The following is a 13,826-nucleotide window of genomic DNA, read 5'->3' on the forward strand; positions in this document are numbered from 1 at the left end:
TTGTCAAAGCGACTTTCCTACTGTCAGTTAAGCTTCATATTCGCTCTTCACCAGTTAACTTTTTGGCGTCCATGGCATTTCTTGACACGTGTGGAAAAGCGTTGAAAAGGTTAACGCTTCTAATTTTTTTACAATGATTATTGAATCTAAAAGAGTCAAACTTAGGGGCATACGGTTAATATACATGATATTATATCAAAATATTTTCCATAATGTCAATATTCAGAGAGTAAAATGGGGACTGTGTTTGTAAGGAGAAACGGCCATCCTCTTTCCGCTTAAGATTCTCAATTATTAATGTTTGATGATTAGGTACCTACTAATTGGGGTGTATTGTGGTTATAAATAGAGTCAAACACAAAATAATTAATTTATCATTTATATTTTCACTTCCGATATCGACCTGAGTCAGCTTCTACAAAATATGATCAACCCTTTCTGTAATGGAAGAATTAAAACAAGACTTAATTATGTTAATTTGGCAAATCCAAATTCACCTGCGTAACAAATACAAAAGTATGTATAAAACTCCGCGTAAATGTTTATATAAAATATACATTTTTTACAAAAATGTAATAATTACATTACTACTAGATCTAGTAGACTAATGTTATAAAAAATACTTAACATCGAATAATATTGCTAACAATTAAAATTATATTTCATAAACCACTAAATACAGATATGCAAATTCTTGAAGTATTTACTCTCAGACTATTTACAAAATAATAACTACTATAATACAAAATTTACAAATAAAAGTAAGTTACCTAATTGATAAATTACAATAATCTACGTTTCAATTTCACGTTTAAAATTTAATTTAAATAAAAACGCCGTGTGAGTCAGATCTCAGTATAAAACAAAGAAGTGGAATTAAATAAAATATAAAATTTACGTTCAATATTGCACGTAGAAACGCGTCCACTCGGCAAGTTCCAAACACAAATCGCTTCTCTTGACACAAAAAAAAAACATTGTGTAAACATAGATTGGAAAATACGATTAAAATGTTCCTCGTTTATGAAATGTATTCTTGAAAATGATACGTTTTTGTCCAAACTTCTCACTGCTGTAAGAGAAGCGAAATGTTAACAAATATGCAGCCTGTATTTACAAAAGCATTTTTGGCCTTTCAAATCATATTACATAGTGAACATAGAAGTAGGTTATCAACGCACGCATGCTATAAAACTCCTATAATTTCGGGAATATTCGTTTGTTATACGCAATTTGAGTGCAATAAATGTAAGGATCTGTCACGCAAGCGCTAATAACCTACTTCCATTTATTCACTCCGTATATTTCGGTGGAAAACTACCTATATCATTCAATAGCAAACTATTTCGGTGGGCCATCGCTTCAAGACATTACGTATTTACAAAATGAAATAGTCGCATAACCGCCGTATACCGTCTAATTACATTACATTAAAATGTTTGGCATATATTTTGTGACTCTCCATACAACTATTTGTACCCCCACAATGCCTTTCTATGGCACAAGTCTCCCAAGGCACCAATAATAAGGCACGTTTTTGTACAATACATAAGGTCCATTTTAATATACATACGATTATACTCCATTGGTGTAAAAGACATTAACTTATTTCCTTTTATACCAATTGAATCTAAATGTATAGAAATTATACATACATATTTTCTTCAAGATTCATCTGTATGGCACTCTACTTTGCACGATACTATTTAGTGTCCGTCCGTCCTTGTGGCGAAAGGCATTATAATGCATTCTAGAGCAAACTTAACGCCATTTTTCATATGGACGAACGCATCTATAACCAGATTTCCAATAATAATACATAATAGCTTATCTTTCGTCAGTCTTCATTCCAGAAATCTCAATAGGCAATATTAATCACAGAACAAATTTGCAATATTATTATTTTTATATGGTGCCCTAACTTTCTTACGAAGATCTTTCCTACAACTCAAGGGTCAACTAATTATTTCATGCAACTATACAATCCATTATAAAATAATTTCATATTGCCACGTTGCATAAAATAACCATTTGAATACTCTTAAAAACACATCCATTCTGGACCTTCTAAATCAATTTACACTTACCGATCCATACATTCAGACTTGAACACCTAAAACTCGATCTACAACAAATTCATACCTATCTTCTTCAGTCTTTTCCTGGTCCTGGACAGCTTCTAGCCGATTCAGGCAGGGGTTCTTGCATTCGACTACTTCTTGAGTGTCTTTCGCCGCTTCTTCCGTTGTTTCCGTTTTTTCTTCCCTGACGTCATTGCACCGTTGGTCTCGACGAAGTTCGTAAGAGGTCTTGGAGGAGCGTCCGTCGGGAGTGCGGCGTTCTTCGAGCTCTTCTTCCCACTCGTCTTCCGAGATCTCTTCGGCCTCCCCGTCTAGAACCGGCACGGTCGATTTTGGGCGGGTGAAGAAAGCCATTTTTTCTCTGTAAAGAAAATGCTGCGTTAGCTTCTTGGTCATAGTTTTGAGATATGTTGATGTGAGTTTTACAGTTGCCACTTCTACAAATAAGAGACTGAAAAGTAAAGCTCACATTTAGATAGGATATTTCAAGTTTAACAATCTCTTTTAGAAAAAAAAAATAGATTTTATCATTAACTTTATTCCAGAATTGTTTGCCATAAGACGTAATACTATGAAACTAACCGAAGTCAAATAGGCTGTTTTAATTATTAGATTATAGTATCTTAAATGAAAGTAAGTGTGAATGGTGTGATTTACTTTTGATTAAAACGATTACAGTATAAGTCATCGTTTTTACCCCAGGTCAGTACGCCATAAAGCAAAACACTACGAAGATAACAGGAGTAATTGATCAGTGTGCACTCAATGTAAAGTAACGACGTCGGTTCGGGCATGAACAAAAGTTTGGCTCATATTTTACCCTAGATAAGTATGCCACAAGGCAAAATACGTTGAACATGCCCAAAGTATCACTCACTTAAAAAATTATGAGATTCGGCCGGCGAGATTTCCTTCAACGGTACTTCAAGTCACGATTTACCCCTAATCAGTACACCTTAAGACAAAATACATAGAAGTCGGTCGGAAGTGAGTCACTCACTTGAAGGTGACGAGGTCGGGGCGGCGGCCGCCCTGGCGCGACTTGCGCAGGCGGTAGATCTCGCGGCACGTGCGGTGCAGCAGCTTGGCGGCGCGGCCCGGCTCGGCCGGCGCCACCAGGCGGCGCAGCGCCTCGTCCTCCGCCACCCACATGGCGATGGCGGGGTCGCCGCGGGCGCACGCCTCCTCTAGTCTGGAAATTCATGTTTGTTATTTTACTATAATATTGATAAGGGTGTTACGAACGAAAAAGAAAAATCCTTGCAGTTTGTAGTAAGTAACTATAAATATTTGTTTCTTACAATTTAACATAACTGTAATTTTATGAGTATTTTCAATATATTACAATTAAAAAAACATCAATTTTGTGATGCGTTTCTTTAGACTGAGGTCTTCCGTGACCACAGCTCCTGCAACTTAGCTGGCAAAAACGTTGGATTTAAAGTAAAATTATGAAACTTAATCGCGGTAAACCTGTTAAAGTAATTAAAAGATGTGTTCAAAACGCGAGAGATTGAAGCGAACTGTTTGCAAGAAAATTAATACTGAAAAATTGCGTCATCAACCGTACCTTTTCTTAAGCTGGTTCAAGTGGGCGATCTCGGTTCTCAGGTCGGCGAGCTTGGTATGCTGCGCGCTGAGATCCAGTGCGAGATCTAGCGAGGTCCGCGCGCTGCGGGTGCGCGTGCGCCGCGCCGCGCCGCCCGCTACGCGGCCCCATCTAGCGGAAGGAAAACACAATTAGTTACAATTTTAACATATCCATCGATCTTCAGCAGCGTAGCTATGGGAATATTATGCCTATATCTTAGTTTTCTCTCAGGGTTGAAAAGTCATAGCATTCGTTTTCATAAAAACCAGTTCCTGCGGCAATTCATGGGATAAGGTTGGCAAAAATGGACTCCACGTTTCTTTTGAATGCAAAGGAAAACCGCTAAGATGAGGAAGAGAGAAAAACACAATTCAGGCATGTGTAGATATTTATATAGACAAACACTGTAAACTTAATGTAAACTTGTGTTAAAATGTCAGTGTGGTGTGTGTGAACAGTAGAAGTGTTACCTGAGCGAGCGGCGCTCGCGCACGCTGCGGTCGAAGGGGATGCCGGCGGGCGGCGGCGCGGGCCGGCGCGCGCGCGACGCCATGGACGAGTCCGACTCGGAGCGGTTCAGTCTGGAAATATACATTTTTGTCAACCGTTAATCGTTTGTCCCTATCCGTCATTTTGGCATTAATGTTTGTTAGAAAGAGACAAAATTATTTTATTTGTAAGAGCAAAGAGAATTTGTAATAAAGGTGGATTGTCAAAGAGAATTTTGTGGCCACAGTAAATTTACTGCCATTTATAAACACATGATTAAAACTTTTAGAATGTTCTTTGATCCTTATTCTTTCAATGATATGGAGTTAAATTTGTGAAATATAAAAAAATGGCACCATCGCGGCATCGCTTGAAACGATGCCGCCATACCTTTGGCCGTTTATCTATTATATACCGCCACTTTTTGATAAACACATTAAACACATATCAGAGAAAGGATAAGGATCAAAGTCAAATGGCGTTCTAAGTGTTAATCTTGTGTCGAATGATGGCAGTAAATTAACTGTGGCTACAAAGTTGTCTTTGACTCTATTTCAAATTGTTTAGTAAGAAATTGCTAGGTTTTATGAGGGGATTAAAATAATAGGCAATTTATAAACTAAAAACATAGAGTGAATAATATAGACGAACGCATTCAGGTGATAATTCCTAAATTTATATAAAAATACATATGTTGTAATGTCGACTGTAATCTTAATAATGTATTATGCTAAGGGTCTCCATGTGAGAACTTGCACTTGGGGTTCGTTATATTGCTGTCTAATGAGGTTCAACCAATTAAATGGATCAATGAAATACCGCAATGTAGGTGTAAAATATATAGCTTCACAATTTAAAAAAAAAACTTAGCAAATATAGGCAACAGACACAACCTTTCCAGACTACCTCAGGGTGTGTAATGTTGGTAAACATTTTATTACCTGCAAATATACTGTCTATTTCCGATGCTTTGAGGCTGCGGAGAGAAGGTCTGAGACCTCTTGATCGTGGCCAGTGGCTCCTCCAGAGTGGCGCTTACTTGTGGACTTTTTCTATAAAAAGAAAAAAATATATAAAAGTCATCAAATGGATTTACAATCAATCATTGATATGTTTAGATTTTTAAACCTACTTTTAAATACATAAAAAACACGTGGGAAGTGGTTCAAATTTTGCTTGCAAGATCTGACCCACACTCAAACATACTAACAGGACAAGTTAAATAAACTCCCGTAAAAATTACACACTCAATTTTGAAAATTCAACCGTAACGTAAGGTAATATTGAGATTGACACTATTTTCATTAAACCTTTGAACGCTTTATGTCATAAATGCAAACATCGCTAAAACGCCAAGATCCCGAGCGCAAGGGAGCTAATGTAAACCTTACTGGTAAGTGTGAGGGTTACTTTGACAGCGTTCGCCATGACGCTTATAGGTGTCCTTGGCGCTGTGGGCACGACGTAACGACGACTTTAGGTGTTCTTGGCGTTCAAAAGGTTAAATAATCTATCAATAATATTGATTGTTATCAGATGTTAGTAAGTGAAATCCAGTTAAATCTAGATACATTCACATTGTGCCACCTCTCATGCTGTCCATGCGATTATACGTATAAATAAATACTTCGAAACATGCAATACTTTGGCCTCGCTCCAAATGTTTTGACACCAGATTATATCAGAACGGAATTTATGGGATCAGCTGTGCGTTATGTCACTTTGACATTTGTCAAATAAATTATAGGTTTTCAGTGCAATGTTTTGAAAAATACTGTCTAGATTTGAATCTCAGTTATTTATTATTTAACACAGCGATAATTTTATGTAATTTAATAGCTACATTTAATTTTAAAATTTTTATATAGTAAAAACTTACTAATGTTATCAGTTTTTTTAATAGTTCCTTTTAACTATTAGATCAACTTTATTTTAGGAGAAACGTAAAGTAAAAAATACTGAAAATTAATCATGGGTCAGAGTCAAAAACTATACTTGTTTGCATTAGGCATTACCTAGGTCCTAGGAGAACCTAGGTCTTCACTTAAGTAGGCTACAGTGCAATCGCAATCGTAAAAGTAACACACGATACATTTCTACTGGTACGATCGAGTTCAAAAACATGTTTACATACCATTGGGTCCAATAATATATGTACACGACCTTATTGTCAGTATCTTAGAGGCGTGTAAATATATTTTTTAAAACATTGGATTGTGGGTCAAAGTACTTTTTAATGCCTAATAGAAACTGTGTGCAAATTTTGTTTCAAGAGACAAATTAGTTAATAAAAGATAACATTTGAATACTTTTTTTATATTCATTCAGAATATTTATAATGTTTTCTATAATAGTATCTCATCGCCGCAGCGAAGTTTTCACAATAACTATATTACTTATGCCGATATTTGAAAATAAGTGTAATTTTCTCATACGTTACCTGAAACTGTTGCGATAGAAATTAATTTCAATTTGAAAAGGGACAAGACATACAGACATTAACAAGTATTTTGGCCCTTGCAAACATGATGTTGACCTAACCTGTACAAAAAAAAAGACAAAAAAAAAACACAATATGCGAAAACCGGCCAAAGTAAAAAGCAATCACACCGTGCCACAATGTAAACATACCTATATACAAACTATGTACAACGGCGGTCGTTATCTATTTCTCTAAGGCCGAGTGTTGGGGCATCCCGTCCGCCTCCACCCTCCGATAGCATTTCAGATATCTGCAGAGTAAATTGTTACTGTACCCGCCACCTTTTTGTTAGTTTTTAATCTATATTAATTTGGGATTACATTCCGAAATTATATTACTTACCAACTATTACATATTTTATACCTACTTACTTAATACAAATTCGATTTGAATTTGATGTGACAACCGGTCTTGCCTAGTGGGGAGGGACCTTGCCTATGAAGCCGATGGGCCCGGGTGCGAACCCGGTAAGGGCATTTGTGTGATGAACACAGATATTTGTTCCTGAGTGATGCGTGTTTTCTATGTCTATAAGTATGTATTTATCTATATACGTCTGTATATCGTCGCCTAGTACCCATAGTACAAGCTTTGCTTAGTTTGGGTCTAGATCGATCTGTGTCAGATTGTCCCCAAATATTAATTTATTTTATTTACCTAAATTATATATTATCCAAAATATTATCATATAAATCATGATATGATTCTATGAATGTATAATAAAATCAAAATGAATATATATTATGGATAGTTTTTTTGATATAACATTTACACACACACAGAGTAACATTTGGATTTTAATCCGCCATTTAGAATCAGAATCAGAATCAGACATTTATTGGTAAAAGCAATGTTATTTTACATTTCAAGTATTTATAAATATATTAGAGTGACAATCATTTACTTATTTCTGATTTATCATTAAAAGAAACATTTTTTCTTTTCACTACGTCTGTAAACATGTGGTAGAAACCAGATTTGTTTAACCCACAACAATGTTCGTAACTACATTATTGTAAATAAAAATACGAAATAGAACCACCATCCTTGAAACCCAAAAGAATGTTGACATTTAAAACCCCACCAAATTAGTCACAGAAGCCTTAAAACCCATCCCTTTCTATCATATCTCGACACGTACCTCCTATGCAGCTGTCTCGCTCCCTCCGGGCAGAAGTTGCACTCAGTATTCGTCTCTTTCTCGGCCGTGGACGGGTGTAGGTACTCTTCTTCTAACGCTAGTTCGTTTTCGGGAATGTAGTCTTCTAGGGAATCCTCTTCCACTATCTGTTGGAGAACATTGAGGTTTAAAATAACAGTGTTCTGAATCATCATTCCTATTTGTCATTTCCATGAATTTCACCGTTATGGATATATCTTCGCTAAGTTCGCATCGACTTGGCTGTGACAATTTATGGGAGCGAAATACTTATTGGATTTTATTTTGTGTGCACAATGTCTGATCCATGGGTATCCCTGCTGTGGAAGTTATTGGAATTCCAACTACTGATAGAAGGTTTTTCGTACGATCAGAAAGCGCGATTAATTCCACGGTAATGACTTCCACGGAAGTGACAAGTGACGACCCACGTAATGTCTACTGCTAGACATAGGCCTATTTTTAAATTATTATGAACTAAATATTCCTGATATTATTATTACAATGCCTTGTAATAGTAATATCTGGAATATTTAGTTAATAGCTGCCGCTTTTAATGAAAAATGAAGCGATAAAGCATTTTGAGATCTTTTATGAACGGTACGTAACGGAAGGTTATAAGAATATGATGTTTATAAGCGCAATTTCAAAAATTACGCATTAGCTTGCCGGCCTCTAGTAAAATTCTCTGTACTGATATGATGATGAAGAATTACCTGATTAAGTGGTTCCCTAGACTCCTCATCTTCAGAGGCAGAGTTCTCTCCGCAATCCACGTTGCACTCCGCACCGGTCATACTCTCTGGACCTGAAAGCAAATGATATTCCAATTAAGCCATGTTTTCTTCTAAACAACAGGAACCCTCTAATTTACTTGGCTTTATTGGTAGTTGAAAGGCGAATTCTTTAAGTCATTGAGCTTTTGAAAATGAACTTTATAATTGCATTTAACCCAATTTATAGAGTTATTCTAAAACAAGTCTTTCGAAAGCATATTAAACATTGTTTAAAACGTGAAAAATAAAAGACAAACTTCTATATTAGCTACTGTTGATGTCAGACTAATGCCCTGAAAATTACTCCTCTTTATAAAATGATTATTTAAAATTTATAGTACTATAGTTTTCGTTAACATTTCCGATAGCCACCTTGCCAAGGTAGAAATCATTCAAATCCAACACAAATAAGGAGGTTATAAAGGTAAAGCTTATTCTTCTGGTGGCATTTTTAGGCTGATTATTGTGAACTCACCTCTATTCCTAGTGAGAGTAGACGTCTGCGAAGATATCACCGTAGATTCATCCGAGCTCTCATCCCTCCTCATACATCTGAAGCTCAACACGTTGTACCATTTCTGGGACACCGCGTCGGGGTCGAAATCCGCTAGACTCACTTGGGCGCAACCCTGTAAAGGAAAATCAGTCTCATTGCGGGTTATGTACGGTTGAGAGTTGGGGAGATGGAGACTGAGTCAGGTTGAATCGCTCTCGCCTTAGAAATTCACATGGCACTCGAGGCTGCGAAGCCGAATACTCAAATTTGGCTAGTTGTCATCATGGTATACAAAAATAGATTAAAATGTTAGAATGCCTTTTCCATTACAAACTGACTGGCGATATAATCTATGCTCCTGCAATAAAAAAAAGGAAAAGCCGTTTAAGCATTTCGATCGGAATGAAAGTGTAGTGCCTTATCAGTCTCATCATGATCATCTATAATGGCCCGCCAAGTAAAAGACAAACCACAAAAATAATAAGCTACGGAAATGACGCGCCATGGGTGTGACGCTTGAACATCATGTCTACTTCCGAATGTGTTACAGTGTTATCTAATGTTAACACTTACCAAGCATTCAGCCCGGCACACGAGATTGACTTGCAGCGTGGCCGCCCGCAGAGCGCGGGCGCCGGCCACGCGGGCGCGCGCCGCGTGCCGCCACGCCAGCGTGGTGCCGCGCCACGGCAGCGCCGCGCTGCTGAACGTGATGCCGCACGTTCCACCGCCGATTACTAAGGCACCTAGCACCGCACTGTAATAAATACACATACATTTTAGAATCATGCTGTTCAGTTCTCTAATTCTTTTTGTCTCATTAGACAGCTGAGCAATTTTGACAGCGACGAAAGACAAACTGATACTATCGTCGTGATTACGCATGCCTATAAGATTGACTGCCAATGTAAGAATGTTCCCTTCATTTGATATAAAAGATCCAAGGAAGGGCCAGTTAGCATGAAATGTAAAAGGCCTATTATCAGCGGATGGATAGCTATAAATTTAAAATTGTTATAGAATCTTACATTATTGGTACACCCGGCCGCAAAATTGCATGGCCACTTTATGAATTAATTCCTTAATAGGATGTCGATTACAATATATCGATTATGACAATATTGGCGATTTTGCAGCTCGCTTCACAATGCGTCTCTACTTAGTTTAGTAATCACTTGTACGGTAAATCTAAAGAGCTAATAGACACTATTTCTATAATAACATAAACTTACACTTCAGTGCCAACATCAATGAAAAGTGCGTTGAGGTTCCGTGCCCGCAATATGCTGATCTCCAGCGCGCTGTCCTCAATACAGTAGCGCAATTTGATCTCAATTTGCGTACTGTTCACTGTAACAGAATATAAAATGTTATTATAACCCCGAATCTCTACATGGTAAGAGTATATATGTCGGCGGCCGATCGTAAGACCAGGCAGACCGTGAAATTCCTAGGCACATCGTGAAATGTAAAAATCTTTGTCTCGTTCCCTATGTCAACACGGGGCTCCTATTTCTGGACAGTTTGCACTTTGGGCATCCGAAGCAGCCTAACGAACCTATTCTACCTATTAGTTTAATGTGACTTACGTCAAAACATTATACAGGAACATTACGATCGACCGCTAACATACACAATTATTACGTGGGTACTTAAACACGTTGGTTTAGAATTTCTATAGTAGCGCAAGTTTTTCGGTTTATGGCGTTCTGACACTAGTAAAAAAGATACTCACATCAATATTACCAATACAGATATGTCTTATAAAAAAAAAATGTTTTTTAAATGATACCAAGAAGCGAAAATATAATAGTGAATCATGACAATCTGATCAAATACATTTTTAGTTCTTCAATCCGAGCATTTTTAGGTATTCTGTTATAAGTGTAAAATAAAAGGGAATCGGTACAGAAATTTCAAAGTAAATAGTCAAATAAGATCATACCTGCGCTGGCATCGCCTGCTTGCGCCGCCTCAAACACACCAGAATCTCCAGCCACCGACTCGTCGCTTACTGCTGCCGACACTGATCTAGTGTTTGTACCTGTCGGTAAAATAAAAAAGATCTTATTATAAATAATTTATTGAAAAATAGAAAGAAACCTTTTACTGACAATTTGCACTTGGTGTATACCAGAATATACACGAGTTCCTTTTACGATAAGTGGGGAGAATGTGTATGTTTGTATTGATTCCTTGGAGCTCGCACGAGGACTGTTAGGTACAGCTAACTAACCATTGTCATGTGTATGATACTGACCACTAGATGAGGGAGTCCTGGGCGAGAGCGGCGGTGGCGGGGTCTCTGATATTGGCGACAGCGGCTCACAAGGCCGACCCGGGCCTTGCAGTTGTACTGGTACTGGAAAATAAACAATTCTTCACTTTACTCTCTGTGTAACTGCTACAAACTTGGCCAACTGTAAACAATGTCACAACGCTGGCAAGGTTCGGTACATCATGCTCAGAGGACAAATTGCTGAGTGAAGAAATAGACGATAATAACTTACTTGTCGCAAGGCCTGTGATCTCATTAAGTCCCGCGACGCCTATCCTCATCTCCGCTAGCTTCTCCTCCAGCTCCCTCTGTTGGCGCCTCTGCATCTCCACCTGGCTGTATGACGGGGGAGGGGGCGGAGGGCTGGCGGAGGACAGGCTGCTGCGTGGTGACAGCGAGGGCTGGGAGCCGCTGCCGGCTCCGGGCGTCGCGCTTTCGGCCGTGTAGCTTGTTCCGCGGAGTAACCTAAGGGTAAACGGAATTATATGACTTCATAATATTGATCATTTGGAAGCTACAATTTTTCAGTCGTTAGTGGCTACATCACTGTAAAAAAGATCGGCTCCGATTTAATGGTAGCACTACATGTCTAGGTCAATTAATAAAAGTCTCGCTAGCTCCGTGCCCATAAGGAAAAATAAGTCTGTTTAACAACTTTGGTTAACTTTTGAGATGTGTTTCAATCTCTAAATTACAACAGAATCATTTCAGGTTACAAGCAAAGGTTAATTTTAAGGTTATGATTATGATTAATGACTGTTCTGAGGTAAAATATGTGAACTTACCTCTCAACTCTTCTATGCAGGTCAACCATATCAATAGGCTTATCTGCTTGGAATGAGCTAGCAATCTGTGAGCCCCCGTATATATCAGTAAAACTGATTCCAGAGCTCAAAGATCCTTTGCTACTCGCCGTAGAAAGAGACCCGAGGCTCGAACTACTTGAAACCGACAGTGTGCTCGCTGATAAAGTCTTCAACTGCCCTTCCAAAGTCGTCATAGACGTTAAAGCATCTTTTAGTTGTTGAAGCAACAGTTGTTTTTCTTCATGTAGCCTCAATCGATCCGCTATACACTTATTTGACATCTCAAAGGCGTTTTTCAAGTCCTGTTCTAATCTTTTACACTCAATTTGTATGTCAGTCATTTCCTGTTTGGATCGTGTTCTAGGGGTTATACTTCTAAGTTCTCTAAGCAGCTGTTCTTTCTCTTGGAATAATAGCAAGCGGTCTTTGTCAGACTCCGCTTGACCGGGTTGGACTTTGTCCTCTAAATCTGCTAATTGTTGTTGGATCTGTTGTATTCTTTTTCTAGCTTCGTCATATTGTAAGCGTACTCTTGCCATTTCTGCTAACCGTGTACCTATTGGTACTAGGTCTGCACATAAGTCTGTTTGTGAGGCAGTGCTAAGTTTCTCTTGAGGAAGGCTTAAAGTTGAAAGGTCTGGAGAGGCATCTCCGAGTTGTAATCTCGTCAAGTCATCCTTGAGTTTGGCTAAGGATTGCATGAGGTCTGCTCTCTCTTTCTCTCCTGAGGTGAGGGATTTTTGGATGTTTTTGAGCTCTGTCATGATCGCCTGAGCTTCGGTGATGTTGTAGCATCCTTGTTGGGCGCTAAGCTTTTGTTCCACTCTGAAAAAGAGATAAAAACAATTGTATTAAGTACATCTTACATACACATCATAAATAATGATTATAACTTGTATTTTGTGCACACAGTGCAATCACCATGAATGTTGGCGTGGAGATTTACTCTTAAAACAACGATAACTTTTCGTACAATGAGAAAGAATGATTGATTCCACGATAGTGACACCCATGGACGTGACACAGGATAAAAAATATTCTAAAACTTACTCAGCAAGCGTATCCACGCCTCGCCTCGCGCATGCTACCTCAGCTCTCGCCTGCCTCAACTCTTTCCTCAGCTGCGCAACGCGGCCTCTTGCCTGCGTCACTTCTGATCGGAGCAGGTCCGGATCGTGACGTGACGTGGTGGACGTCGTCGTCACGGAAGTTGTGGATGAACATACTGGAATCAAAATGGTTTAGTTAGGCACAAAGCTTATAACCGAGTGTAATATTAACAACAACCAAGAGCGATTCTGGCGGTATTTCGCCGTATCTTTTTATACGGTGGCAAACAAGCGTACGAGCCGTCAGAAGGTAAGCGGATACCTTAGTACTATGGCACACTGCACTGACGTGCGAATCGGATGCAGTGTGCTAAGCGCCTTATACTATGACTAAAATTGGAAATTAGAAACTTCACCGGTTTAAGTGGTGTAGACCACGAACATCAAATATAATTGAAGCATGCAGATTGTTATAGTTAACGTCAACAAAGAATAACATTTTTTTTTTGAAGATTTGCTAAATAAACCACTGACTATTGGTAGCCCTAAATGTTTTCAAAAGTCCAGGAAGGTTTACGAATTGTCAGTTAATAATGTCGACTATTGTACAAATCAGTTT

At 38.3% G+C, this 13,826-nt stretch overlaps 1 protein-coding gene across 4 annotated transcripts in view; it reads right to left on the reverse strand.

The window, feature by feature from the left end:
- Positions 1-365: 365 nt before the first annotated feature.
- The window catches only part of LOC133525034 (protein kibra), a 94,269-nt gene continuing 80,808 nt past the window's right edge, over positions 366-13,826 (reverse strand). For 3 of the 4 annotated variants that reach the window (XM_061861235.1, XM_061861233.1, XM_061861232.1), the window contains 15 exons: positions 13,209-13,383; positions 12,138-12,983; positions 11,585-11,817; positions 11,335-11,436; positions 11,020-11,118; positions 10,307-10,424; positions 9,648-9,831; positions 9,054-9,207; positions 8,519-8,610; positions 7,785-7,930; positions 5,103-5,213; positions 4,143-4,253; positions 3,652-3,801; positions 3,082-3,273; positions 366-2,442 (listed from right to left, as the gene is read on the reverse strand). In XM_061861235.1, the coding sequence (XP_061717219.1) occupies positions 2,100-2,442; positions 3,082-3,273; positions 3,652-3,801; positions 4,143-4,253; positions 5,103-5,213; positions 7,785-7,930; positions 8,519-8,610; positions 9,054-9,207; positions 9,648-9,831; positions 10,307-10,424; positions 11,020-11,118; positions 11,335-11,436; positions 11,585-11,817; positions 12,138-12,983; positions 13,209-13,383 (3,056 nt within the window). In that variant the 3' untranslated portion in view covers positions 366-2,099. Of the gene's footprint in view, positions 2,443-3,081; positions 3,274-3,651; positions 3,802-4,142; positions 4,254-5,102; positions 5,214-6,792; positions 6,894-7,784; positions 7,931-8,518; positions 8,611-9,053; positions 9,208-9,647; positions 9,832-10,306; positions 10,425-11,019; positions 11,119-11,334; positions 11,437-11,584; positions 11,818-12,137; positions 12,984-13,208; positions 13,384-13,826 lie in introns of those variants that run through there. The other variant, XM_061861236.1, reaches the window with a different exon arrangement.

This window comes from Cydia pomonella, chromosome 14, assembly GCF_033807575.1.
Source record: "Cydia pomonella isolate Wapato2018A chromosome 14, ilCydPomo1, whole genome shotgun sequence".
Lineage (NCBI taxonomy): Eukaryota > Metazoa > Arthropoda > Insecta > Lepidoptera > Tortricidae > Cydia > Cydia pomonella.